General features: G+C 39.6%; 1 protein-coding gene across 2 annotated transcripts in view; it reads left to right on the top strand.

The window, feature by feature from the left end:
- Nucleotides 1-16,326: 16,326 nt before the first annotated feature.
- The window catches only part of ARFGEF1 (ARF guanine nucleotide exchange factor 1), an 85,509-nt gene continuing 73,949 nt past the window's right edge, over nucleotides 16,327-27,886 (top strand). The window contains exons 1-2 of one of the 2 annotated variants that reach the window (XM_086885765.1): nucleotides 16,327-16,403; nucleotides 17,345-17,458. In XM_086885765.1, coding sequence (XP_086741891.1) covers nucleotides 17,362-17,458 — 97 coding nt within the window. In that variant the 5' untranslated portion in view covers nucleotides 16,327-16,403; nucleotides 17,345-17,361. Of the gene's footprint in view, nucleotides 16,404-16,971; nucleotides 17,459-27,886 lie in introns of those variants that run through there. The other variant, XM_086885769.1, reaches the window with a different exon arrangement.

Here is a 27,886-nt window from a genome sequence, read left to right on the forward strand (position 1 = left end):
CATTCATAAATTGATAAAAAAATTGCCTTTAGAGGTCAAGAAAGTATTGAGCTTTGTTTCAAACCTTGAATAAAGACCACTGCTGCTGGGTGAAGCTCCTTGTGTATTTTCCAGAAATTGCCTCAGAAAGGTCAGCGTATTCGATCACTCGTAACATATAAAGCCTATGGAAATCTGAAATTCCTTTCTGAGAACTGCAATACCTTTTCCAAAATTTGAATTGGAAGAGGAGTCAAAATGACCTTGAATGCCAACATGCATTTATATCCAGAGCCAGTCCACTTGTGTATACAAAACAGAATTGTGCAGATTGAGCTGCCTAGTCAAGGACTGCACAAAATAGCCATTGATGGACAATATTGTGTCTAATCTTTAAGGTTGGGAACAAAGCTTTGTACTTCCTATGAAAAAATAAGCTAGTATTCAACTGGCACAGTTTATATCTGTTAAACAATCCCTTCTCTTTTTATACTTACATTCATTTTAATGTATGTATTTTAAAGTATATCAAAAAATAAGATACTTGGTAGCATGGGTAGGGTAATAAGTACTTTTGTAAGCACTTTGACCTTTCCTTTGATTGTGCAAAATTACTACATCATTTCCATAGTTCACCATTTTGTTTAGTGGTCACATTCGGTCTCACACATGCATTGGTGCTTCTGAATTCCGTGCCTAAAAGCCACATATTACCATCTTTAAGCAGTTCTTCAGTGATGGTAAAACACCAGAACATATGCATCTCAGATGCACAGAGATACAACTATCGCTCTGCTGTAGGAAATGGAATAAGATCACAGAAATTTAAATAAATTACAGAAAGAATTTTTTAATATAAACCCCATGGCATTAGGTACACTTCTTAAAAAACATTTTTAAATGCTCACTACACAAAATAATTTGTAAATTTGTTGGAAATTTAAAAGTCTTCTGTCCACAGAAAATGTAGATTATTTACCATGTGTTTAATGTATGCCTGACTCTCATAATTATTCAGGATAAAAAATTCAAGTCCCAACGGCTGTAATTGCCTTCTCCTTCATTGTGTAGGAGGGAAGCTGTATGTGGAGTGAGCTGCCTTCTGAGTGATTGCATCGATAGATTTTCCAGCCCTGTCAGCACCACCAAGTCAGAAGTACTGATGCTGATGCTGTGTCTATCTTAGAGGACGTGGAACAACTCCAGAGTGGTTTCACTCTTCTTGGTTGAACGTGCCTGTCACCCCAAGCATGATGTGCCGGTTGAGCAGCTTGTCAGAAATTCACAGCCTTAAGCTGCTCCTGGTGTCAAAAGGGCCTGCCTTAACAACAAGGTCTTCTGTTAACATCTGCAAGTTTGGGAACTAGCAGTGAGCTAACACATGATTCTCCTTAGAAAACTATGTTTGGGGCAAGGACATTGAGAACTGGGAAATCTCTAGTCCCTGAGTGCTTGTTGTTGCCTGACAGGCAGGAGCAGTCAAGCAGAAAGTCTCAGGTCTCTCCATTTGTAAGGTGGAGGTCCTTCCAAGCCCTCTTGTGAGAGACCACATCAAGCACAGCAGGGCTTGCCCTTGGATTCAGACATCAGGGAATGCACTCATAAATAATAGATTCAAATCTTAATTAAAAAAATCTGCCATTTTCCCCAGCCATGCAGAAAACATACTTTGCCTGTGACAAGGAAAATCCATCCATTGCCATAAAAATGTGGGGCGATACATTCCATCAGTCCTGCCTGCTCTGAAAGTCCAGCCACATTAGCACTTCTTAGCCTTTTTGAAAAATAATATGGCAGAATAGCCATGAAATGAAATATTTTAAACTACCCCCAGACCTGTAGGAGCATACACTTTATATAAAATAATAGATAACAGCTTCTGAAATAAATATTGTGGTATGACTGGGAGCAGGTGTTTTAGTCTTTTTTGCTGAATGTGCCAGGCTATTCCTCTGCATATCAGGATGGATCAATGCTGGGAGAAGTGTCTCTTTTTTTAACCAGTTAATGAAATTTTTTTTTTCAATTCTGAGCAAAATAGCAATTTAGGCCTGAAAATACATACACACAAAAGAGTCAGATAAAGTTGTACTTTAAAAACAAGACTTTCAATTTTCTTGAAAATAATACAGCTGTTAAAATCACAGCCATAGTTTTCAGGTGGCTTATTGTTTTCAAGCATGTCATGACTGAAAAAAACCAATTATAGCAGCCTTGAAAGCTGAGCAAAGATGACTGACCTACTCACTGTTTCATTTCCCTTGTTTCATTTTGCTTTGTTTCTAGATCGAGAAAATTTGTTGATTGGGCTGAATTGACAGAGTGCAGTCAAAAAGCTGAGTGTAAAGGATTTTTCTGTGGCTAATGAGCTAGAAATAGCTATTTTAAAAAAAAAAATAGTATCTTTGTCTATTTTAAGCTCTTTATACAGACTAATTGCTTTAGGCTGTTTGAATTAAATTATCACATTCTCAGAGATGGTTTGGAAAGATCTATTGTTATTTTGTTGTGAGCCAGACAGTTTTGTAAGGGTTAAAATAGTGACATGCCTACTAGTGTTGTAGGAGAACCACAGCTGCTCTTTGGCCTTGATAGCACAGAATCTGTACGTGAGCCCTCTCTAACAGGACAAATTTGCTCTATCATGATGCATGCACCTCCATTTTTCTCCCTCCATTTCAAAAAACAAGTGAATACTGTCTGTAGGTGATGACTTCAGGCTATAAAACAGCCTAACTTTTGGTACTAAATTTAAAACATGAACCTGTTAACATGTGTGAACTTCCCCACGTACCTACGCAGAGTCATTCACACACAAACAGTGTCTGGCTGCACAATGTGTACTGTGTGATGGCTTATGTAATGGTGTAGCTGCAATTCTTGGCAACCACAGGGCTGCTGATGGCAGACAGCATGTGTTCAGCATCTCTCCTCTGCCTGCTGGAAGCACACGCAAGTTCAGCTCGTCTGGCCAGCTCCCTAAAAGCCCTTTGACATGATTTCACTACTGCAACACAGGAAGTTCTCCCTTCTGCTGCAGTGTGTCTCTGTGGGATACCTGCTACTACGGTTGACACACCATCTACAATCTCCCCTCATGGGCCAAACACTTTGTGTGCTGCACCCTACAGAGCTCAGAGGGCAAGTTTTGCTATTATAAACATTAGGGCAGAGGCTGTCCAAGGGTGTCATGCCCCCCACTCCAAACGTAGATTGCGTCCCAGAAAGCTTTTGTTACCTTGTATGTAATGAAGAAGGTCTTATACCATTGCCCAGAGTGAGAAAAGGGGTGTTGAGATTGTGCCTGGAAAGTCTGGAAGTGTTAAGTAGAGCACTGGAGAGCCTACAGGCCCATAAACTGCCACCAGGATTTTTGGAACTGCTTCAGCCCATGAACAATTATTCTATATATTAACCATTTGCTGGAAAACATTTTTAAAATAGTAACTTAAGACTAAAAAAACCCCTCTTATCTTACACACGTTAAAGATTTTCTTTTGATGTTTTTGTATTTATTTTAGTGAGGTTTCTTTTGTGAGAAATGAAGTCTCTTCCAAGAAGCTGAGGTAGAAATAACGTGAAGTTGCTGTCATGTTGAAGGCTGTTTAGAGAGCCAGTAGATGCAGTCCACTACCTGTCAAACACACACTTCCCAACCCTGCTGATAATAAGTACAACCTTCAGCAGAGGCCTCAGCAGATACCTTGCTGCAAGCATGTCTGAACACCAGGATATTCCTCAGACAGCAGTTTTGATGCAGACTGGCTAATGAATGTTGGGAAGCTCTTCTACAGCACTCTCCTCTGGAGCTGAGAGTAGGAACATAACGTTTTCACAGCTGTCAGGACTGCTTGACTTTTCAAAAAAAATTAGTCTGTGTCAGAGTCTTAACAGAGAAATGAAGGTCCCCATTCATTTCACGCTCCTCTGCACAGCACCAGGGAAGGGCTCCTTTGCCTTTTCCTTTGCTTCCTCTTTGGCTGCAGATCCACTGGCAGCCAGCCCATCAGAAAGAGGGTTGTTTGAAATTGATGGAATCACTGTCTTTTTTTTCTTTTGCCTTTATGAAAATCATAAACAACCCATCGGTGCTAAAGCCTGAATATGGGCAAGAATAACTCCCATTTAGGTGTCTGTTGAAGGTCACACAAAAAGGTGATTTCTTAAAAATTCCTTTAAAGGATTCAGCAATTACCATTCTGTTGAAAACTAACAGTTTGTATGTACATGACAGAAAAAATAATCCCAGAAGACAAATTATTAATGAAAAGTTTTATCCAAAACTATACCAAGTACAATATGTATCATCTTCATGGCCTAATTCTGAATACACAGAGCAAAGGTGGGACATTTGGAGTTCGTTTTCTATTTTCACTTGGTATCAGGACTAAAAATAAAGGCAAAGGACAGAAGTCTATAACACGGAGTAGAGGAAATGTCCAAATTAAGTAGCAAGACTATGCCCTAAGAGTAGCAGAGATTAACTAGTATAAAAAGGCATCTTTATTTTCAACCAGGAATAAAATCACTGAAGCACCAATACTTTAGAAAGATGAAAGAAAATAATGTTGAACATTGCTGATGTTTGAAAATCCCAGAGCTGCTGGGTCAGATGACACATTGGGAGAGTGAACAGCTATCAGTGACTAAACAAACAGGTGGAAGAACAAAACTTAGAAAAAATCTGGCAAACAAGCAAAGATTTGTCATTTTAGACTGAATGACACTCTGTGAGGAGTATAAAAATAACTTTACCCCAAATAAGTAAAATAAACAGATTCTGCCAGGATTATTTCTAAAAGTAACAAGCATAGAAGATGAGATGGACACTAAAATTAAGAGAATCACTTCTCTGTTCATCTGATGGTGTCAAAGCCCATAATCAAGCTTCTTTTACCTAAAAAATTACCTGCCTTTGGAGTATACCCATGGGGATAATGTTTATTTAAATATTCAATGACCTTGTGACATAATTAATTTTTGGTGTACGTGGATATTAGAAAGAGGTAAAAGGTATCTATCTAGTATTGCTTACTACCTTACTTGGCAATACCAGTGTTTCCCCTTCCATGCAAGTTTATAGCTTACCTCTCCAGCTGTACCTGTGGATAAATCCTAACAGAGCCAAGCCAGATTGGTATCTGATGTATGAAGAAGCAGAGCAGTGGAATCCATATAGAAGTAGCAGAAGTTGTCTGCATTATATTTAGGAGGTATTTCCACAAGGGAACAATCATAAGTATAATAAGAACAACGTAGCTCCTATAAGGCCCTGGAAACTAAAAGAGGGTTAAGATTAGCTTCCTCTATGGAAAGCCTCGCTTGCCATAAAATTCATCAAAATATTGATCCCACTGCACAGCAGAAATGCATTTCTTCCTCCACTTTTCTTTAAACACCCATAATGCCACACAAAGATGATTCTTCTCAATTCTCCTGCATTTCAATGCACTTTCATAAGTACACCGCTTTTCAAGAACAGATTGAGACCATAGCTGAATAAGATAAAGTTGCAGCACAACCAATATACAGTATAAAATTAAAGACATAATAAATTCCAAGCAAAAAGCAGCACTGCAACCAAGGAGATGAGACTTTCACAGGAATGTTTCTAAGGAAGTCTTTCTTAGGATTCCCTAAATCTCGACAATGTGCATCTATTTAAATCACACTTCAGTGCTCAGATTCACTGGAGTACAGAAGTCAAGGCTGCAAGGAACACAAAAACTATTGGATATGTATCATTTTACTTGCCTTTCAGTGTGGGAAATTATTTTAACACAGCCAGAGTCAGTCCATTTGCCTAATATATACCTATTTTAAAAAGGAACAATAAATAAATAAATAATCCTTAAACTCTGCAAATTCATTATACAAGAGAATATAGCATATAAAGGCTCACACACTTGAATCATGAACTCTCTCTCTCTACTTCTCATTAGGTGTTCCCTGACAATTATATATATCAACATAAAAAAGATCCAAACCTTTAGCAGCACAGTCAGTATACTTCAGCATATTGACAAAAACTGTCAATAATCCTACAGCCAAAAGCTTTAATTCAGATTTCTGAGATATCCTAGTAAATCTACCCATTCTTAGGTGTTGGATAAAAAAAAATAGGTACCCTTGTACCTCCTGCTGGGACACGTTAATGCAGGATACAAAGAACAAAGAGGTGTTAGAGTTACAGGCTTACCAATGCTGCCATTCACCTTCTGTTTTTCTGTATTCATTCTCTGGGGTGGCAGGCTTTCAACTTTCACCTGTCTGGGAGAAAAATTTCATGGTCTTTCTGCTCTGAAGGTGGGATTTAACTCATCTGACTCATGGGTCAAAGCTATTTATCTAAACTAAATCGACTTGGTTAGGTCTGTAGATGGCAGAGAAAAATAAAGGATGCAGTGGATGACAGGTCACGTCTACCTTAGGCTTGGTGCCATCGATACTGCACGAGTTACTCATTAGACGGCATTCTTTTTGCATAGCAAGAGTCAGCCTATGAGTCTTAAAAATACATGTTATTTATTTTAGCTATAAATACTTGTCTAACAGAAAATAATGTCCACATAATCAGCAAGCTTCCTATATGTATTTCTGTCACATAACTTTAACTCAGGCAGGCCTAATTTATTCAGCCACCACAAGTGGAGCCTGGTACCTTTCAGGTGCTGTGGACCATGAATGCTTCTCCTTTTCTGTCTCTCATGTCTCTTTTAATCCCACCTGCTATTTTTGTTACTCTACATTCACATTTCATTTTTTGTCCTTTTATTTTGCTGGAGAGAGCCAAAAATGTAAGAGCCCCCATAAATAACAATTAGCCATCTAACACTAGTCTAATGAGTTAGCTGCTTGGTGAATTCTTCTTTTTTTCCTGGACAGATTTTTTAGAAGTCAAAAAAAAACGCTACTATACAGAATACAGAAAATACCAAAGACACATAGTATACCAGTACCTGAATAATCAAGCAATGCAGAGTATTCAGATTTTACCATAAGGCAGTTCCAAATCTGTCACTGAAATCAGCAAATTCCAGGATTGTTAAGACCGTGTGGATTTTACCCCAGTAGCTGCTTGGCTGTCAGCTGCCTGCTGAATCTATAGTAAATGCCCCTGTAAACAGTCAGTCTCCTTTGTCAATTATCTCTTTTTCTTGTTTCTGATATTTAAAGGATCCTGAGTTTAAAGTGAAAATGTTATCTTATTTTTATAAGAATGTATAAGAACTCCATGTTTGATGCAAATTATCAGTAATAGAAACTAGCAAACAAATATTCAAAGTAAACTATAACCTCTTCAGCTTCCCACTGCAAAAGCAATCTTTTTCTTGTAAAAGCCAATACCTTCATTAAAAAGAAAACTCACTCTGAGTTTTTTATGAGCAAGTAAAATAAAATGCTGTCACAAGTTGATGGTAAAACATTTATCACAATTGTATGTGTGAAATAAATACTTTCTAATAAATGACATAGTAAAAGCAACCTCAGACTTTTGTATTCTGTGATTTTTTTTTAAATTAACATTTCTGCAATTACTGCAGTGAAATTTATGTTTGCAGATGCACCAGACTGTTTTAATACTATATTTCACAGAGTGACCACTTTTACCAAATGTGCACAAATATGCAAAATTTGCCTAAAAAAGCACTGCTGTTATCTCTTGGATTTTAACACCAGAGCACAGTCAGCTTCCATAGAGAGCTCACATCTAGTTCAAAGGACACAGCCTCATTCTTACACAGTACACCATGAATTTAAAGCAAATTTGCATTTTAATCTACCTTTGATACAGCACCACAGTAAAAAGTGAAAGTGGGAACTTAAACCTCCTCAAACTGGGGGAAAATTCTGATGGGGTCTCGTATTATGTGATATGAATACCTCAAATTGCTGTTATAAAGAATTGCACAATTGTGTACCCTCTTTTACATATTTCTCCATGAACTATTACACCTTAGGATTAAGACAGCTATCTTGAAGGTGTCATACATACTGCTGCACCAAAAAAAGAAATTCCAGGTACCCATGCTGAATACTCTGGTTTCTAAGTGTCCACACCTGGACTGACCTCATGCACGTGAGAGAGTTCACTGCCAGCAGGTTTAATTTTGAAAAACTGCACCATATTGCATCCTTCTTAGATGTATGTTCATGCCATTTGTGCACATTAATATCCTTGTTATTATATCCTTATGCACAATAACACATAATTTCTCTTCTAGAACGGTGAGCATATGAGAAGCAATGTGCTGACAAGAGTTTAAACCAGGAAAATTTAAGGAAGGAGAAACTAATGAATAGAAGTGGTTTGTCAGGGGAGTACTTTAAGGATGACACCTGCAGCAATCCAGAGGCATGACCCCCATCCCATGCAGACCAATTCAAGCTCCATGCTATAACCTGCTATTAAATAAATGTACCTAAACTTTTATTGCTAAGTGTATCTAGTCCCAGAGCTAGCCAAGGATGTAAGTTTGGAGCAGGTATATATAAAACACCATAAGGATTATCATTAGTGTTGATTTGTATTGTTATATATCCATTACAAGGGCCCTGTAAAACTATCTGCTGAACGTCTCACAAACTATGATGAGATTTTTACCAGCCCAATAACATTTGTTTGACATTCTTAGCTACAAAAATTATAAATTGAACTTCAACAGTACCAGTAGCACAGCAAAATATTCTAATAGCCACTGTCCATACTTCTGTATGGAAAGACTTAAAATTGTAAAACAAAGAAACAGCACACAGTATAAACCTCCAGATATCAAAACACTCCAGGTCTGCCTGCACCAAAACCCAGACAGCAGCAGCTTTCAATGTCATGAAAAACCATCCATTGTACATGCTGTGAAGCAGTCACTTCATTTTTTCATTATCCAGATTGCACATCAGCTGAGACATTTGACTTGAAACTAGAAACATAATGTAAGTCTAATCAAGATTGTTGCAGGTGTTTCAAAATGTCCTGTAAAAATATTTGAGTAAGTACACACCTAGCAAATGGTTAGTTAACTGGCATATTAGTATGAGCCACTGCAGGGCTTCTTTAATGTCTTTCTTTCAGGAAAAAGTATCCATAACTTCCATTCAATTTTATCTTTCAAGTTATTCATATTAAAAATCTTTCATTCATGTCATGAAGACCACAATTCATGAAGTATATGCTCAAACATCAGTTATTGCATTTTTGACAGGAAACGACCCACTGCAGTTGCTGGAGGAAACAATCAGGCAGATTCAAAGCTCATTTCATGGCATTTAAAAGTGGTTATTGCTTCAGTCTCATTGTTTCGCACCCTAATTTACATGACTTTTATGACCTCTCTAAGTGTTTCAACACAGATATTAAAATACTTGGAAACCACCCTTGTTATTAATTTCACTTACCCTGCCCAGAGATTTAAGGGATATTTTTCTCCAGCTGAATTCCATTCAACTTTTCCCAGTTGATTTTCATTTTCAACTGTTTTTTCTCAACTTTTCATTATTAGCAGCTCATTGAAAGGCATCTTCATAAACCTTTGAACATGCTCAAGTTCTACAGTGCTACAGTGAAAATTCACCTCAGATCAAGGGGAAAAGAGGCACCCAGCATATAAAAATTCGATTCAGACTAATGCTTCATGCACCCAATATCTAGGCTATTTAATTACTAATCTGTAGGACAACTCAGCATGCTTTACACTGATCATGTCACATCAGTCACAAAGGCCTTCAGGAGACTGAAGCTAGGATATAAAGGTGGAAGAGATGTAATTTTCAGTAAATTTGTTACTTTTCTCATTTGTCAGATTATTCCCATTTTTGAACTGACACTGGAGACTAAGAAAGTGGCATAAGCTATATACTATAGTAGCCCTTCTTACTACAGGTATTTGAGGAGGTAACTAATTAACTAGGCTCACCTACAGAGTAATCCAGGAAATCCATAATGGTTGTGACAGCACCTCCCAGGAAAAAGGGCGATCACATTGTGGCTTCCTCCTCTTCAATAGTTTCTCCTTATAATGCAATAATAGTTGCTTAGCAATTTTATCTTCTGGAGTTGGCTGGGAGAAGCAATAACTCAGCAGATCTCATTGCTAGCTTTGCCATACATTCTCCAAATATCTTCTTTTGCAGTGTGAAGGTTCTCAGGAAATTGTCAGAACTTTATATTCTTGGTTGGCATTTAGAGACAGAAATATTTGCTGTCATGAAGGAGTCACCATCCTATGCATTTGCATAGTCTCACATACAACAATAACTATATATATTGTATAGTATGTTCCTGATTCAGGGTGAATATGTGCTATTCATTACTACTTTCCTCAAAAAGCACCTCTTCTTCAACTGAGTGTCCCAGAAAATCACCTTTTCAGACAGGGCTGGTACGTCCATAATCAGGCCCTTAAGTTTGAAAAACTACTGGAGAAACTTTTTTAAAACCCTGTATGACCAATTTTTTTTTTTAAATGTATTTCCTTCTGTTTTCAAGATGGGTAATTGCATTCCTTCTTCATTCACAGTATTAGGGTACAGTATGCTCCGGGTGGCATGGAAGTAAGGTATTCATCTGCAGAAGCAGATGCAGAAGAAAGAACAAGTTGAAAACTCCTATAGGTAGGCTAGAAGAAAATGTATTCCCACAGAAAAAGAACTAGAAAATAGAATCATATTCCATCAGATGCACTGGTATAACTTCCAGCATGTGAATTCAAGCTACAGCCAGGATCTTTTGATATCCTCTCACAGTTTTCAGACACAATTCAAAACTTTATTCCATCAGCCACAAGAGGTGGGATTTTTTCCTTCACTGCTCTCTGACATTTATCCTACATTAAACTAGCAAATGAAATGCTTTGCTAGGAGTATGTTTCCTCACTTAACTGTAGTATCAGGAATGTATTTCAATACATCAAGAGTCTGTACTTCTTAGCTTTTAAGATATGAATTTGTCACTTTGAAAGAGCCTCCTTGCAGTGATGGATGTTTATTTCCTTACTGGTCACTCCAGGGTGTTATATGCTTTTGTACAAATGTTTGGAACAAACCTACCTACTGGTGCATATTCCCTCTACTAACACTTGTTTTTTTTCTCATTCAGTGCAACAGTGGATATACTGCAACCTGTTAGAATACTCACCCTGTGAACAAAATGACCTCTACAGTTCCTGAATTTATGTGAGAAAAAGACCCAAACAACAAAAACTCTCAAAATATTCAAGTACATTTATGGTGAGTATATCTCTTGTAGTTTGGTTGGCAGACTGTGATCCCTTGCATAATGAATACGCTGAACACTCTGGATTATGCTTTACCTATTTTTACAAGGGCGGCAGTCCTGTGAGTCCATAAAGAGACCGAGAGGAATGCTTGGTCTGTACCTCAGTATTACATGACCAAGCACCACCAGCAGACCTGTTAAATCTTATGCATTCAGTAAGAATCTTGGAAACTTCTCCACCAAGGTGCCTGCAGTTTAGAACAAAATCACAGCTGTGATTTTGCCTGGAACAATCCTGTTCCAGGTTCCCATCTGTCAGATCCATCTGGACTCTGATCTATTATGCACTGATTATCTGCATCTAGTAGATGAAAACAGGATGGGAACAGATGCAAAGTACTATACGGGAGCTAAAGGTGACAAGTGAGCCACCATCATTAAGGGTTCATATGCAGTGGCAGGAATACACTAGCCCTATCTATGGACCTATCCATCCTATATATGGGGTTACATACAGAGACAGGCTGAGTGCTCTCTTGCATCATGGAAACAATCAAGAAAACTTGTATTAATAGTAGTAGCCTAAGCTATACTTTAAGTTGGCATAAACAAATACTGTAGCAATCACATAAAAAAATTAAGATTAAAAATTAAAATGAAAAAATTATTATATTTAAATTTTTTTTTTTTTTTTTTAAAAAAAACAGCCTGACCTCTTCTTACCTATTTTTGTGCTCCTGTTCTTGTGTTATCCACTCCCCTGAGGTAAAACAAACAAAGTGAGGTTGCCTGCTGAACTAGGACATGAAATATATCTGAATTCAAAATAGTCTGTTCCTTGCCAGGTTAATTTCAATCTAATTAAATTCTGAATATAATTCAGCACATAATTCACCACACAGCAATGCAAATGTTTACACTGACAAAATAAGAAACATATAGGTAGGAGAAGGAAGGATTGCATCTTCTAGTAGTAGTTCTGTCTTATTCTAGCTTAAAGTGATCACAGTCTAATTATCACTGTACTGCTTCAAATCTCATCAAGATGATTTAAGAAGACAGTGCCACCATAAGCAGCAGCTCTCCTCATCACCCACATTCCCCACTTCCTTTCTTGTGTAAGATTTACTGAATATTCAGGTAAGTCTGATCAACTCACTGATCCCACTTTTTTTTTTTTTTTTCTTATGAAACTGATTTTTGGCTGAACCACAGGTCTACTAACTGATGGAACAGTTACACAGCTGGACCAACACAAGAAAGTGGATGGGAGCTCATACAGGTGAAAAGTTCCTTTGGGAGGCAGAACAGCCAAAAATCATCAGCTTTTTCTAAGCATGAAACTGCACTTTTAATATTCTCTTTTACTGCTCATCAGACTTTTAGGCAAAGGCTTCTAATCCTAGCTTATCAGCATTTTCAAACAAGCACTACATACAATTGTGGTACATAAAGCCAGCAGAAGCAGGTGCTAATTGTTCCCTCTCACATGGAAAGTTCTCTACAGTTTTTTTGCTAAACAAGTATCTAACACTCACTCAAAACAGTTTAAATATATGAAACAATATAAATAGCTTCTGGAATATTCCAATTAACTGGTAAATAAAAATGTACTAGACAGTAATTTTTGCAGTGTTTCTCAAATACACTTTTTTCTCTTGTGCTGCCCTATGTTTAAATGTTAAGGCTCAAGAAAGCATGATGGTTTTCTGCTTTAGGGCACATACACTACATGCTTCTTTTAGGCTGGACAGAAAACATGCCTCAGATTTGACTGGACAACTATAATATTTCATAGATCATGTTGCCAGCAGGCTCTGCAGTTTAAGCAGAAAGAACAATCAACAGTCCTTTTCCACATCTTGAGGACTTCAGCAAACACATGGGAATCTGTTCAGCTATGAGGAGTACAGTTCTTTGGTCAGACATTTACTAGTAAAACAAATTACTAGTAAAGCAAAGATCTGCATGTTGAAACCAAAACAATTCAGCCATTAGAATCACTGTATACAACAAGAATTTTGGATTTCTTTGCAAGGCACTGCTGTTGTATGGCACAATCTGTCCCCTCAGAGCTCTGTAGTGGGCCCAGTGCTGTTCAATGACTGTATCAACAACCTTGGCAAAGGGATTGAGTATACCCTCTGTCACTTTGTGGATGACACCGAGTTGGGTGGGAGTGTTGATCACCTGAAGGGGAGGAAGCCTTTGCAGCTCTGGACAGGCTGAATCCATAGGCCAAGGAGAACCTTCAGAGGTTTAACAAGTCAACAAGGCCAATTTCCAGCTCTGGCCCTTGAGTCACAACAATCCCATGCAATGCTACAGGTTTGGGGAAGCGTGGCCAGAAAGATGCCCATTGGAAAAGGACCTGAGGGAGCTGGTAGACAGCAGTTGAACTTGAGCCAGCATCTGCCTGGGTGACCAAGAAGGTCAGTGGCACAGTGTGGCCAGCAGGACCAGACAGTGATTGTTCCCCTGTACTCGCCAGTGGTGAGGCAACACCTTGAACCCTGTGTTCAGTTCTGGGCCCCTCGATAGAGAGAAAGGCATTGGGGTGCTGGAGCATGTCCAGAGGGGGGCAAGAGAGCTGGTGAAGGGTCTGGAGCACAAATCTCTTGAGAAGCAGCTGCGAGAGCTGGAATTATTCAGCCTGGAGGAGGCCCATCAAGGCCCTTATTGCTGTCTATAACTACCTGAAAGAAGATTGTAACCAGGTGGGTGTCAGCCTTTTCTCCCAAGTAACACATGATAGGACAAGAGGAAATGTCCCCAAGTTGCACCAAGGGAGGTTTTGATTGGATACTAATAGAAATTTCTTCACCAAAAAGAAATTTGTCATCTTCTGAACAGGCTGCCCAGGGAAGTAATTAAGTTACCATTCCTGAAGGTATATATAAAAGGCATGTAGATGTGGCATTTAAAGGCACGGTTTAGTGGTGGATTTTGCAGTGCTGGCTTTACAGTTAGGTTCAATGACCTTAAAGATCTTTCCCAACCTAAGTGATTCTAGTCAGGAACCCATGTAAGACAAGTATTCTAGATCTTCTAGACCTTGTCATTCTTATCATTCTCCTTTCACTAGAGATAAACCACTAGTTTTAAAGTAATCAGCAAAGAGTTAACCACATTCCTTATGGTCTGTAGTCTCAAAATGTTTCCTCAAAGTCCATAACTTTTTTTATAATTGACCAAACATTATTTTAACAGCTGTCTTACCTAGTAAATTAAGTTGTCATAACAAGTGACTTCATTCAAAACACTGGGATCCAACACACAAGCTGATCACCATTCATATCTTGTCCTTAAATGAGGGCATGGGACTTTTTCTCTCTGATGCTTTCCACCCTTATTGCCTCAGCTTTGGGGAGGAAACTGAATGTTAACCTACTGGACAGGTGATTTACAATAAGATCTCCTGTGTAACTTCAGAAGCAGGCTCTAGACTGTTGCAGAGTTTAGGTACTATTTTCCTTGTGACTAGAATGTAGATGTAGATTGCCAGCTGTGCCAAGTTACAAATTGAGTCAACAGAGTAGCAGTTGTTGGAAATTGAAAACAGAATTTGAAGATTCAAACCACATTAAAAAATACCCAAACCAAAACATGCATTCATAATAGAGCAGGAATGAGAGACATGGAACTGAGTCTCCTTTTGACAGGTCTTTTTCTTCAGACACTTCAACAGTAATTCTATATGCTCAACTAAAACACATTTTACACATAAAATTATCTTGTGTACAGAACATTAAAATAGACATTAATATGAACAAAACAGATAACTGCAGTGCTCAATGCTCTCTACATACAGATACCCTTTTTCTTCATATTGCAAGTGTATTTCTGCTAAATGGACTGTGAAAATCAATAGCAAACTCAATTTGCTAAATAACATTTGTAAGCTCTGACTTGGCTAAGGGAATCTGGACTCAAATGGTTTGTGCAAGATCACTAGCAAGAACTCCATGGAAATTCTCAATTTTTGCCATGTGGTCACTAGCAGGCAGCTTTGAAAGATCAAAGTAATTAAAAATTAAGATTTAGCCAAAAGGCAAATGGTTTTCCATTAATAAATTACTAGAAATAATTTAGGTATGCTTAGCAATTTTGCAGCTGAAGACATAGTCTTTTGAATAAATCAACACAATCTGAATACGATCTTTTTTTCACGAATCAATGTGCTTGGTGATACGAGTTCTAACTCTCTCACAAAGCTGTCACAATTCTAAAATCAAATATGCTCTCTTCATATTTTTTGTATTATTTATCAGTTGGATGGCAAAACAGCCAATAACCAGAAAAAGCCATTGATACAAATAAAGTGATTTCAGCAGAAAAAGTGTTTTGCTCAGTCACGCCTTGCATTCACCTCTAACTTTAGCAGAATTCCCTGGGCCAGTGTGTTCCTTAAAAAGTCAAACAGAGATACCCATAAGGCAACAAGTCACTCTGGCAAAAATAATTTCTCATTTGGGAAGCTGGGCTAAGCAACACTGGGCAGCATTAGGTGCCTCTTCATGGAGGGGCTGAGATCACTGTACCTTTACTAATACAGCTACAATGGCTCCGTTGTAGATAAGGAAACAGGTGCCCAAATAAACTCCTTACAAGGCCTGAGCAGAGCTGCACGACAGGCTGGGCAAACTCTCGAATGCTCCGTGAGGAAGGTGTCAGGATGAACTTCCAAAGGCTGTGTTCCAGACTGATACATCAGAACCACGGGCACAGAGGACAGACTGAAAGGCTTCTTGGGGATAACCTCTTTGCCGTGTGCTGGCTCTGTCCTCAGAGGTCAGAGATGCCCCCTGGTTTCCATAACCATCCCTGCTTTCTGCACACTGATGCTATAGCCTCGTCCCACTGTGCTTGCAAGGTACATCTAGAACTTCTGCGCTTTCATTTCCAAATTAATTTCTAAGATTTTTTTCCTTTTTTTTTAATCTGGTAAAAATTTTCTAAACCAGATCTGCCTTGTTAGCACCACATTCGACTTTTAAATACTGGTGTACTAGTACTCTTGAGTGGAAAAGCTAGCCCTGTCATGTTTTTGCTGCTTACCAGTTAGGCACGGTCGACCTGAGCTTTTTATTATTTTTTTCAATGCTCTATACTCTTAGTGCACGTGCAGAAACTGGGAAGGAACGCGAGACGACAGTGCTTTAGTTAGAGGATGCAGGCGACAGAGGAAGAGCACCACAGGTGCTCGCAGGTACAGCGCTCCTCCGCGCCCGAGGGGCGGTGCGGGCAGGACTACAGGACCAGGAGGGGAGGGGCTGAGGGAGCGCCCCGGGGAGCCCGGACACCTCCCACGCCCCAAAGCGCTTCTCCCGTCCTTTCTGCGTCCCTCGGTGTCGGGGGCTGCCCTCCTCTCGGAACGCCGTGAGCCGGAACCCCGGGCGTTTCTCGTCAGGGAAGGCGGCGGCCGTGGAAGGAGGGCAGCTCCTCTCCGAGGGAGGCCCTTGCCCCAGCCTCGGCGAAGCCCGCCCTTCAGGGGCAGGTGGCGCATCCTGGGGGAACCTTCCTCCTCCTCCGTCTCCTCCTCCACCTCCTAGCGCTGGTGGCCCGGAAGGGAAGCCCTGCCCCTCCTCCTCATCCAGCTCCCAGGTGGCAGCGGCCATCTCCGTGCGTCCCCGTTCGCTGCCTCCGCCGCTCCGCTCCACCTGTAGCGCGGCCGTGGGGCGGGCAGAAGACGAGTGCCTCCCGCTTCCCTCCGCCCGCCCTGCCTCCCGGGACACGGCCGCCGCTTCCTCCCGCTCCGGCTGCGGCCCTGACGTCGCTTCCTTCCAACATGGCGAGGGCAGGTTGTTGCTGCGGCCGCCGCCGCCGGTGCTGATGGAGGCGGGCGCGGACCGGGGGCGGCTCGGGGACTGACGGGCGCCGTCCGCGCACACACGCATCAGGGGCGGGAGGAGAAGGCTTCGTCTTCCCTCAGCCGCGGGGGCTGGCTGTCGGCGCCGCCCGGGCCCACCCCAGCCTCCCCCGGGGGAGCCGCCGAGCGGGTGTCGGGACGCCCTGCGAGGGAGCCCTTCCCCCGCGGCCGCCGCGGCCCCTGGCAGCGCTCCCGCTGGGAGAGGCCGGTGCCCCGCTCTCACTTCCCCGCTCCACCCTCCTCCTCCTCCTCTCACGGCTCGATCGCGCCCATGTATGAAGGGAAGAAGACGAAAAACATGTTTCTGACCCGGGCCCTGGAGAAGATCCTGGCCGACAAGGAGGTGAAGAAGGCGCATCACTCCCAGCTGCGCAAAGCCTGCGAGGTGGCACTAGGTGAGGCGCAGCCCGTGCGGGCAGGGAAGGGGTGGCCAGAGGTCGGGGTGCGCTTCGGGGCCCGCTTTGCCTGTGCGTGTTTGTGTTGCGGGGAGGCTGTGGGGCTTCTGGGGGAATGAGGCAGAGGGGCTGCCCAGCAGGGAAGGGCCGGGAGCGGTGGGGTCGCGGACTGAGCCGTGGCACGGGTTTGGGTAGTGCAGCACAGTTCCCCGGAGGTGTGGGCGCCCTGGGCTGCGGGCGAGCATCGCCCCTCGCCGGGAGCGGCCCCGTGCTGACAGCAGTGGCGAGGGCGCTGCGGCGCCTGTCGGGCTCTCCTCCTCCTCCTCCTCCTTCCCTCCTCCTCCCCGCTCGCAGGATGAATAGGCAGACACGGAGCTGAGCGGAGCTGACCTGGAAGCAGACGGCCGGCGGGGAGGGAGCAGGTGACAGGCAGTGGTGAGGGAGGAGGGAAGGGTGAGGAAGAGGGGGTGGCGGAGAACGAGAGACAATGACACCAGGCCGTGTCTGGAGCTGGTGGCCCTTCGGAGCCGGGAGAAGAGCTGGAGAGGGAGAGGGATGGTCCGGGAGATGTGCGAGGGAGAGCCTTAGGCGAGTCGATCGTGGTGGAGAAACAGCTGATGGGGAAGAGAGCTTCCTTCATGCATGGCAGAGCTGGAGCGGCCACGGATGATAAGAGAATCACGGAGTTGTTAGGGTTGGAAGGGACCTCTGGAGATCATCTAGTCCAACCCCCATGGTGTTGGATTCCCAAGATGTGGGGACGTTTGCCTGCTTCGGGCCGAAGGAGGGGTGTTGGGTTTGTAGTGCAGCTGTGTCAGCGCCGCCTCATCTGGAAGTGTCAGGGAAGTACCGGTGCTGGATAGTACAAAGCACATGTAGGCATCCAATTACAGGCAGCTTAAAAGGACAACTTGGGCTTCACGATTCTGACATGATGAGTACAGGCGGGGCTTGAACCTATGTTGCAAAATACTGATATATTTACTGTAAGAAAGACCTGTTCTATTTAAGTAATATGTAAATGGATTATGTCCCTCCCTTTCTAGTGTAATTGTTTCTGTTTTGGAGATAATTATCTTGATTTTGTGCAGCAAAAATATCTGTTTAAACGGATTTGTTTGAAGAGAGAACACTAAATTGAAACTTGCTTGTTTTAAAAATGAGCATAAGTAATTCAAAGTTGTTCTTTTGTCATCCTATTAATTCGTATGTTAGTGCTTACTTTTTTTAAAAAAAAAAACACAGTCCTTTTCTTGATTTCTTTGTGAAAGATCCTGACAAAGGGAAGGGCAGAAATAACCATACTTCGGCTATTTATTTTCTTCTTAATTAAAATTGATGAGAAACAGTTTTTTTCTTACATTTTTCATATATCACTAGAATGGTTAACAATAATCTTATGACTTATGCAGATGAAATTAAATTGATAACCCTTTGGCCCTTCTGTTGACTTTAGACTGTGCATTCAAGTTAGAAATAAAACAGAAAAATGTTTTTTTTACTGTAAACTGAATTTCTATCCAGTCTGTATGTCATCCAGAGAATTAGACACTGATACTAATCTTGTGTTTCTGTGGTACTTTATTTCAGTAGGTCGATCTATCTTAAGTGTCATCGAGATGCCCCCAAGCACAGCTCCATTGTATTTCACAGATTATAAAGCAAGCCCTCTAGACAGTACAGTCTGACTGTTGTGTCATGTACACCGATTTGTGTGAGGAGACCCTCAAACACACATCCCAGTGGTTTCTGTCCTCAAGCTTCACTGAATCCCTCTCCTGTGGATCTGATTGGGGCTTAAATAGGAAAGCAGTGTGATGTGGGTGTAAAAACCATTAAGGCAGGAAAGAAGAAATGCAAGGTTGTGTTTACTGCCTTATGTGTATACAGGGGCTTCATGAACTTGAAAGAAATCAGACATGCTGTTAACTACTATAGAGGCTTATTGAATTTTTTTTTTTTCTGTTACAGTACAACAAAATACAGTTAGTGATTGTAAATTTAGCATGGACCATTGTCTGGTTTTATGCATGATGAGAGGTGACAATATGTAACTCCTGAGTAGAGCAATGGTGACATCTGTCTATAAGAAAATTTTTGGAGAAAAGTGCATATCATCGATATTTTACATACAGTACAATCAGCTGTAAAGCTGAGCTATGATTTTTGGAGCAGTATTTGAAATAGGATGCAGGTGTTGTGCTCTGTCCATTTGGCTGCTCATCTGCTGACGCTACTCTTCAGCTGGTCACTTCTTTGCCACCTTAAGCAAGGGGTATGGACTTCTTACTCCTGAGATATTGCTTTACTTTGAATAGCAGCAACATCAATGATAAAACATTAGTAAAAGTGTAATTTAGAGTTTAATTTAATTTGGTGCTAAAATTGGCAAAGTCTGACTTGACAGTTTTATTGGATTTTTTTAAATGGTAGTTAAATAAAAAGTAGCTTTTAAAAATTATGGCAGTACTTCATATCTCTAAATCCATATCTCCATATCTTTCAAATCAACATTTTTTTTTAGTGTAAATATTTAATTGATTAGTCTTCACTGAAGTTATCTGTTCTCCATTAAGATTTTTTTTGCCAACTGTATGACTGTAGTAAAATGTTGGTTTTTATTTACTGCTACTAATAGGTCAGATAATCTAACTAGTAGGTGATACTAGTGCAGGCTTTTTTTGTTTCATTCTCTAAAGCCACCATTTACATTGTTTTATATTGTTTGCGTAAAATGATCTGCTATTGAAGTATTTGATAAATGAGCAATGATCAGAAATACAGTATCCCTGTATAACAGGCAAACTAATAGCTCTGCTTTTTAGATTGAAATTAACAAGCAGTATTTTAAGAACCTTTAGTGCTCTCCATCATTTTTAATCCCCATATATTTTCTTATAAATCCATTGCATTCAGTTGAGATGATTCCATTATCTATTTTAAATTTGTGAATCTTAGGGAGAAAAACCTTGCAACATTCCAGCCTGCTTGACTTCTAAACAGGTGTTAAAATGAGGTCCTTCTAATCTGATCATTTTTCTGGTGATTAGAAGATAAGAAAACAAAATATGAATTAAGTATTGCAACCTGAATTATAGATGTTCTGTGGCTTTTTAGCAGGAATAAAATTAAGTCTGATACTTGTAGCATCCCATGTTTGATGATTCACCAGGTTGTGTCTGGGTTTATACAGAACAGTTGATTTTAATTTAACTTTGTCCATTCTGGAGAGATTTTCTCTCTATGTGGAAAACATAAGATTTCTTTAGTCACCTAGTGAAGTACAGCTGATTTAGAATTTGTATCATTACTTTCATAGCAGCAAGTCTTAATCTATGTAAAGAGCGAGTCCTTGAAATTGTCTGCTTGCAGAAAGCATCAGGCAGCAAGCTGTCAGAAGGATTAGATTTAGAAACTCCTTCTCCAGTGAGTTACCTCCACTGCTGTTTCTGTATTTCTTTTCAGCCATGCTACATTGGAAACCTTACTGTAAACATACTGTGTTTGCATAAATGATGAAAGGTCCTGGGAGGGGGGAAAGTCCTCATCTGAACAAAAACTATTAGTGCTTCCTGTCGAAATCTGGAGCATGGATTTTTCTGTCTGAAAAGGTGGTTTCAGAGCACTGAGCTGGGCAAACCAGAATGCCCTGCTTGTATAATCTCTGCTAGTTCAACTGCAAATCAGGAGTCAAACAACTCTTCCACAAAACTCCAAACCACAAGTAATATGAAATTACATGAATATGTCCCTAGTATGTTCTTCAAAGAAAAATGTGCATGTGCTGCCTGAAGTTCTGGAACTACCAACTGAAGAGGGCCAAAACTTAGTGCTGCTTGTATGGTTTATTTTAGTCTGTTATGCAAGGATCCTGCTGGATGATGTAGGTCTCATGCAGTGTGAAAGTAGCGTCTCTGTTTCGTTTGTACTGCCTTTAAGTGTATGTGTAGGATGATGGAGCAGTGGGCTATAGTTAAGCACTTAGTTTCTCTGAAAATGAGTAATGCTTGGATTAGAACTAACCCAGAGGTTTGAAGGTTCATCTATGTCCTTATCTGTGCACATCTGCAATTGACCTCTCACCTACTTAGGTTTTTCTATCCTAGGTTCATCTTGTATCCTTTGAATACACATTGCAATCAGCAATCGTGATACATGAGTGTGGTTAACAGGTATTTAATACAGAAACGCGTGTATATGTTGGAAACTCTGGGTGCATTGGAAAATACCTTCCTACCCTATAATGAACAGTTAAAAATGCATTTTGAAGACCATTATTGTGTTAGTGCACTGAAGTTAATTTTACTGGAGAAGTTGTGGATAAGCTAAATTCCTCTTTGTATTTTAGATAGTGCTGTTCTTGGAAGGCTGCCTTCTATTTTTCATGAAAACTAATTGCCCTTTTTTAGAAACTGAAGGTCAGAATTTTTGGAGACTTTTCTATGCTAGGTACAAAGAGATTGGTATTGCAGTATTATTATGTGTTGTCTTCATGTGCTATAGGCATTTTTTTTTTCCACAATACACAAATGACTTGTCCATAAAAAAAATTGTTTCTGGTTGCAATTGTCCTTCTGAAACACTTACTTTTAAACAAGGAAGAGAAATGGAGATTTCATGCTAGTAAAAACCAAGATGTATGTTTTGGTTTTTTTAAAAAACCAAAACCCCTGAAAACTGCAGCTGCCCTTCCCTGCTTTTGCTTGCTTTACTGAGCTTCAGCTTTAACTAGCAAGCTTTCTGTGTGGTTAAAATCTCGTCTTCTTCTGCAAAGATTTAAGGCTTGGCTTGGTAACAATAAGGTTTGGTTGGCCCTATAAACTGTTCTCCAGGTTGCCTTCAGCGTTTTATATGTAAGGTGCTGTTCATGTAGAATTTCTGGGGCTAATTTAAGGAAGGTTGTGTATATTTAAATATTTTGTTGTTTCAAATGTAATCAGATCTTGGCTGTGCAAAATGGCAGTGCTGGTGAGATTTAATCTCTTTTGAGAAAGGGGATGGTTGGCAGGGTATATGTAAAAACTTTTCTAGAAAACAGGATGGATTGTATCTGGGTCAGAAAAATGTTAATGGAGAGTGAATATCAAATACGTAGGTTTTGTCTTGGCAGTTAAAAATGGTATGTGTTTTAGGTAACTGGCTTTATCCTGTAATACATGTTCTGTTAAAGCCTGTAGTATTTTGAAAGTTTAAATGCTGATTTTCACAATCTTTTAAAATTTAATCTTGAAAGACTTGAACATATCTTTGTGACACAGGACAGCTTTTAAATACCTGTGTTCTGCTGCATATTTTAGAGCCTTAATTAGAATTTTGAAGCCTAAAATGAGAAGTTTGTTGCCTTGTGACCAGAATGCATCTATTGCTTGTAAGAACTATTTTTACTGTCTTGTGGGGCTTTAGTCTAGTTGATTTTTCTTCCTATACCTTTTTCCAGTGAATAACTGCTGTGGTTGTAATCTTTTCCTTTTTTCTCTTGGTTCTTGTTTCCAGCTAACCATTGTGTCATTCATTCAGGATGACAACTGTGTCTGTTCTTATGTGTCTTCTTCATATACAAATGAAAAAATTTAGCTCAGCTGTGGATATCAGTTGTACATTCCAGACTTTTTCTAGAGTCCTTCAGAGGGCAGTCAGTATTGAGGTAGTATTTTGATAAGATTTTCTAAATATTTAAACTTGTGCAGTTGTCTGGAAGGATTTTGGTGTTTATGGGTGTTTTATAAAGAGGGAAGCATCAACCCTTGGTGTTCTAGTCAGTCTCTCCTGTTCTTGGCAAACATCCTAGGTGAAATCACAGACTTACAAAGTCGAGTAGGGCTTGACTTTTTGGGGGGCACCTAGCTGTCAGTTTGGGGGTTTCATTAGTGTCGATACTTTAATCAGGTTGCTGATCAGTTTGTACTTAAAATGAATGCTGCCAGGAGCTTGGGAAGCAAGACCTGCTAACTTGCCCATAAATTGTCTTCCATTCTGCAACAGCCAGTGGTAGATCAGTGATTCAAATAGGCAGGGGAAAAGTGTTTTGGTTTTTCTGTATCCAGCTGGAAAGCTTTCCTGTGTGATGTGCAAATTGGTAGCTTGCAGGGAGAAAATATTCTGGTCTGTGAAAGACATCTACTGTCAGTGGAGCTGTATAGACTGAAGGGACTTGGGAAACAGCTCTGCAGATTTCAGGGGAGGGAGATACCATGGAAATAGAGATTAGTAATAAGTTTGATCATTTTTATCTGTCAAAGAGTCGGACCTTTACTCTGTGTGTTAAAAAGAGAAAAATAATGTGTAGTAGCTGTGCTGGTCAGATGCATACAGACCAAGAAGTATCCTGTGCATAGTTCACACTTGTCCTGTAGTTCTTCCCCATGAGTACAAGAAACTATAGGTTATACCTAGGCAAAACAGACCTTTAAGAAAAATCACACACGAGAGGTCTCCAAACAACCAGGGAAAACATACAATTCTTCTGTGGGATTTTATAGAAATAGAATATTGTAGAAGGGTAATTAACAAATGGTAGCTGTTGTTTCCATGAAAATCACTTCATGTGGTAACCTTAAATGAAGAAAACATAAAACCCCAAACCTACCAAACACCACTACCACCCCCTGCCCCCAGTCTATACAATTTATAGATACTGTAATGAAATGCAGGGGAGTGTTTAAAAATAAAAAATGTTTTGAGGGATAAGGTAGATGATGCTTGTTATATGATGTTTTCCATTTTCAGTATAAATGTAGAGAGACACTAAAAATAGATCAGTCAAGCCCCAAGAGTTTGAAATACTTGGCACAATTCCCTTATTGATTTCTAATCAATCTTGAGACACTGAAAAAATTCCAAAGGACTGGAAGACATCTGCTACTGGGCCAGCATTGTTACAAGGATGACCTAGGTAATTACTGGTGTATTGGCTTAATGTTGATCCCAGGCAAAGTAGTGGAGTGACTGATGCGTATGTCAGTGAGAACAAAATTGGCAATCAGCAAGGATTTGAGAAAGATTTTAACATAATTTTTAAAAAAGGCAGGTCCTCTAGCAGTTTTAAAGTTTGGGGGTAGATTGTAAGGCATTTTCACCACTTATTATTCTGTAACTCTTTACGTTCTTCAGTTCTTAACTTTAAATGATTAGAAGTAAAAATTGCCAAACTGGTAGAAAAATGGTTGATAACATGTCATTTAAATTGATAAATACTAACAAATTTTGGTGTGAAGGGTTATTTTGTGATTTTTGGCTGGTTAGTTTGGTTTTTCATGTTGCTTCTTTTCAATCTACCCTTAGTCTTAGCTTTTAGCTATTCTTGGTGTTGGAGATTTTGCTTGGGTTTCCCCAGGGGTTTCTAGGTTTGGTGGTGTCTACTGGTTTTCTTTAATTTGAAGTTTTAAATGTATTAGTAGATTATGAAATTTCAGTTGGGAAGCAGGAACTTCTTTTAAAATAACTTGAAGTCTTGAGGAAGCTGAGCTCGTTAAGATGCTGTGATTAAGAACAGCTGAAAAGCTTGAATAGGGAATATAGAGATTGTACTAATTCCGTACCTTACAGGGCTTAGAACTGTTTTGTCATGCATGGATGGATTTTTTTTTGTCTTAAATCCACGCTTTTTGTTTTAGAATTGTATAGACAGTTTAATAGCATAACTATATTTTTCCAAAACCAAAGGTGATCTTTTAATATGACATTTAGGGCATGAGGGCATGATTGCTTTGGCCTTTTTTCTTTTTATTTTTTTTCCTCCTTTTTTTATGGCTTTCAGAAGGTTTGATTTTATTTTTTTTTTGCTGTCCCTCTGTTTCTGATACTCCTTCATGTATACTCGTGTGGTACAAGATTACATAGTTATTGATGTTATGCTCTTTATTGTTTTTGTTCAAATGGTTTATGTGTGCTGTTCAGTGCTCTACAGTTTTGTAGTTCTCATGTTAGAAAAATTATATTTTAAAGATAATTGAAGTTACTTGCTCTTGAGACAAATGGGTTTATTCAAGCTCTCTTTTTTGTCTACTCAAACACAGAGGGAGATAAATTTCAAGAAAATGATCCATTAATAATACCAATTCTGTACATACTGCCTTTAGCACTTGCTGTTCTAATAATCTCAACAGGCTTTGTAATGTTATTCCTACTTTTCAGTTAAAAATAAAAGTGTAGTTAGGTTTGTAAATACTTCACATGAAGATATTTTTGCCAGTGCTGGATCCAGGAGTGTTTTCTCCTTTTTTTTTTTTTTTTTTTTTTTTTTTCCCCCACTTGAAGTGACTCCTAGGTATCGATTTGCACTGCAGTTGGTTGAATGACCAATGTGCTTCAATGTTGCAATGTGCAGCTTTGCAGTTTGGGAGAAATGAGGGAGGAGTTATTTTTAGACTTTGAGATAAAACTCTTCAGGTTTACTGAAGATATTAGACAGCATTTTATACTACTGTCTTAAGCTGTCTAGTTGAATAGTATGAAGTAGACTTTCAGAGTTTCCAGTCTGTAAATTAAAAATAAATAGTGTGCCACTGGTATGATTTCTTCGGTAGATTCCCATCATATTTTAGTTTTCATACTGTGCTGCAAATTGACACAGATATACTTGCACAGAGCAGTGTACTTTTAATGCAGGTTGTAACAATAAGCTAAGGGGAATGTCCTTCCAAGTGAAGATATTTTTTGCAAAGGTGTGGTTCTGTTGTGTGTAAAACTAACACTGCTGCATGCCTGGGAAGTGACCTTGCAGGTGTTAATGGTGTGTATAGAGGTCTGGGTGGTACTGTTACCTGGATTGGGAGTGCAGCAGACAGCATAAAGTCAGAGTTCTTTCTGCAACTCAGGAAAGCTGAAAAAGGCAGAGTCTTGCTTGTCTTGCTTAATTTTGCTGATGGACTGTGATGTGTGCAAGAATGCTGGCATGGATCTTGTGTGGAGTGTAGGAAAGTGGTTAGGAATAAATTAACCTTTGTTTTCATTATTCTGAAATGGAAACAGAGCTTTATAACCTTAAGTAAAATTGCTGGAAAAGACAGCTGCATTTGCATTGCAGTTTGAAAGCTGTATAAAAACTAAGTGTCTGAGAAGTGTGATTAAAATTTTCTTCACCTGCATCAAAATGAGACACTTGGATGTTCTCCACTTGTAATATAAGACATGAAACCTGATTTTGTGTGATTATCCATATAAATAGGTCTTAAATAAAAAATTTTGCTGCAAAGATAAATAGTTTGCTTCTTTAAAATTGTACCTAACACTGGGATGTATAGTCTGTGGTGGTTAGTGGTGTTTGGACAAGCTTCGGGTTTGTATCTTGGCTCCTTTTCTCCTCCTCTCTGCTCCTAAGTTTGACCTCTCATCCCTCAGTCTTACTCAGAACAAAATCCATGTTCAAATTATTAACAGCCTTTTTATACTGAAGGAAAGGCAGCACTTGGACCATTCTTTCTGTTCACCTTATCACATGAAAGCTGAAGCTGCTGTCTGCTTGATTGCTGTCCAGGCCTTCAGTGATGAGCTTGAGGCAGGTGGCAATTTCTTTGACTGACTGCTGTAGTTTGTAACAGTTTTTATTTAACAGTAATTGCTTATACTTTCTCCTTCACTGATCATGTGCCTCTCATGCTTGTTCTTTAAGAGCACTTCAGGACACATGGTTAAAAAAACTGTAAATTTAACTGTATTGTTAAATAAAAAGAATGTGTGTAGTCAGTGCAAGTACATTTTTTCATAATACTGTATTTAGAACTATGAATCCAGTAAACATGGAACTTAATGCCTGAAATTCTTCACAGCTTCATAAGCACTGGTAAAAGAAGCACTTTCTTGTAGCATGGTTGGCAACATGAGTTAGGGTTAATAATACTTGAGTAGAGTTAATAATACTGTGTAGTGGTAGCCTTTTAAATAGACTTCCACTTGCTGCCTTATAGGCATCTGAGAAAAGGAAGAATAATTGTCATATGAGTAATTGTCTTAATTTATGCGGCCTGAACTTGTAAAAAAAAAATATTGTATGTAAATAAAAGAGAGAACATGGAAAATTAAGATTTCATTATATTAATAATTACTGTGTATGTGCTGTGCTGAAGATAGACACTGGTGGAGCTTTCAATAATATTCATCCTATTCTTACGTTCTTTCAAATATCTTAGTCTGATCTACTTCCTATATCAGCACTTCATGAAGAAATCAGGCCTTCAGTAACAGTAGGGTCATCTTGAATTCTTCATTTAAAAGAGCTCGCATTGGGACCTCTCATTTAAAATTTGAGCTTTCTAATACAAGTTCAAATTTTTGTTTGGTGAAAATTACAAACTTCATATGGTTGTAACCTTTTTGGTGACATATCACAGACATAAAAATACTTAAGTCCATACTTCATTGTTACTGTTTTTTGTTTCCTCTATCACCTCTAACTATGAGTTGTGAATTTTGTAAACAATCATTAACTTG

This window comes from Cyanistes caeruleus, chromosome 1 (genome assembly GCF_971803275.1).
Source record: "Cyanistes caeruleus chromosome 1, bCyaCae1.hap1.1, whole genome shotgun sequence".
Lineage (NCBI taxonomy): Eukaryota > Metazoa > Chordata > Aves > Passeriformes > Paridae > Cyanistes > Cyanistes caeruleus.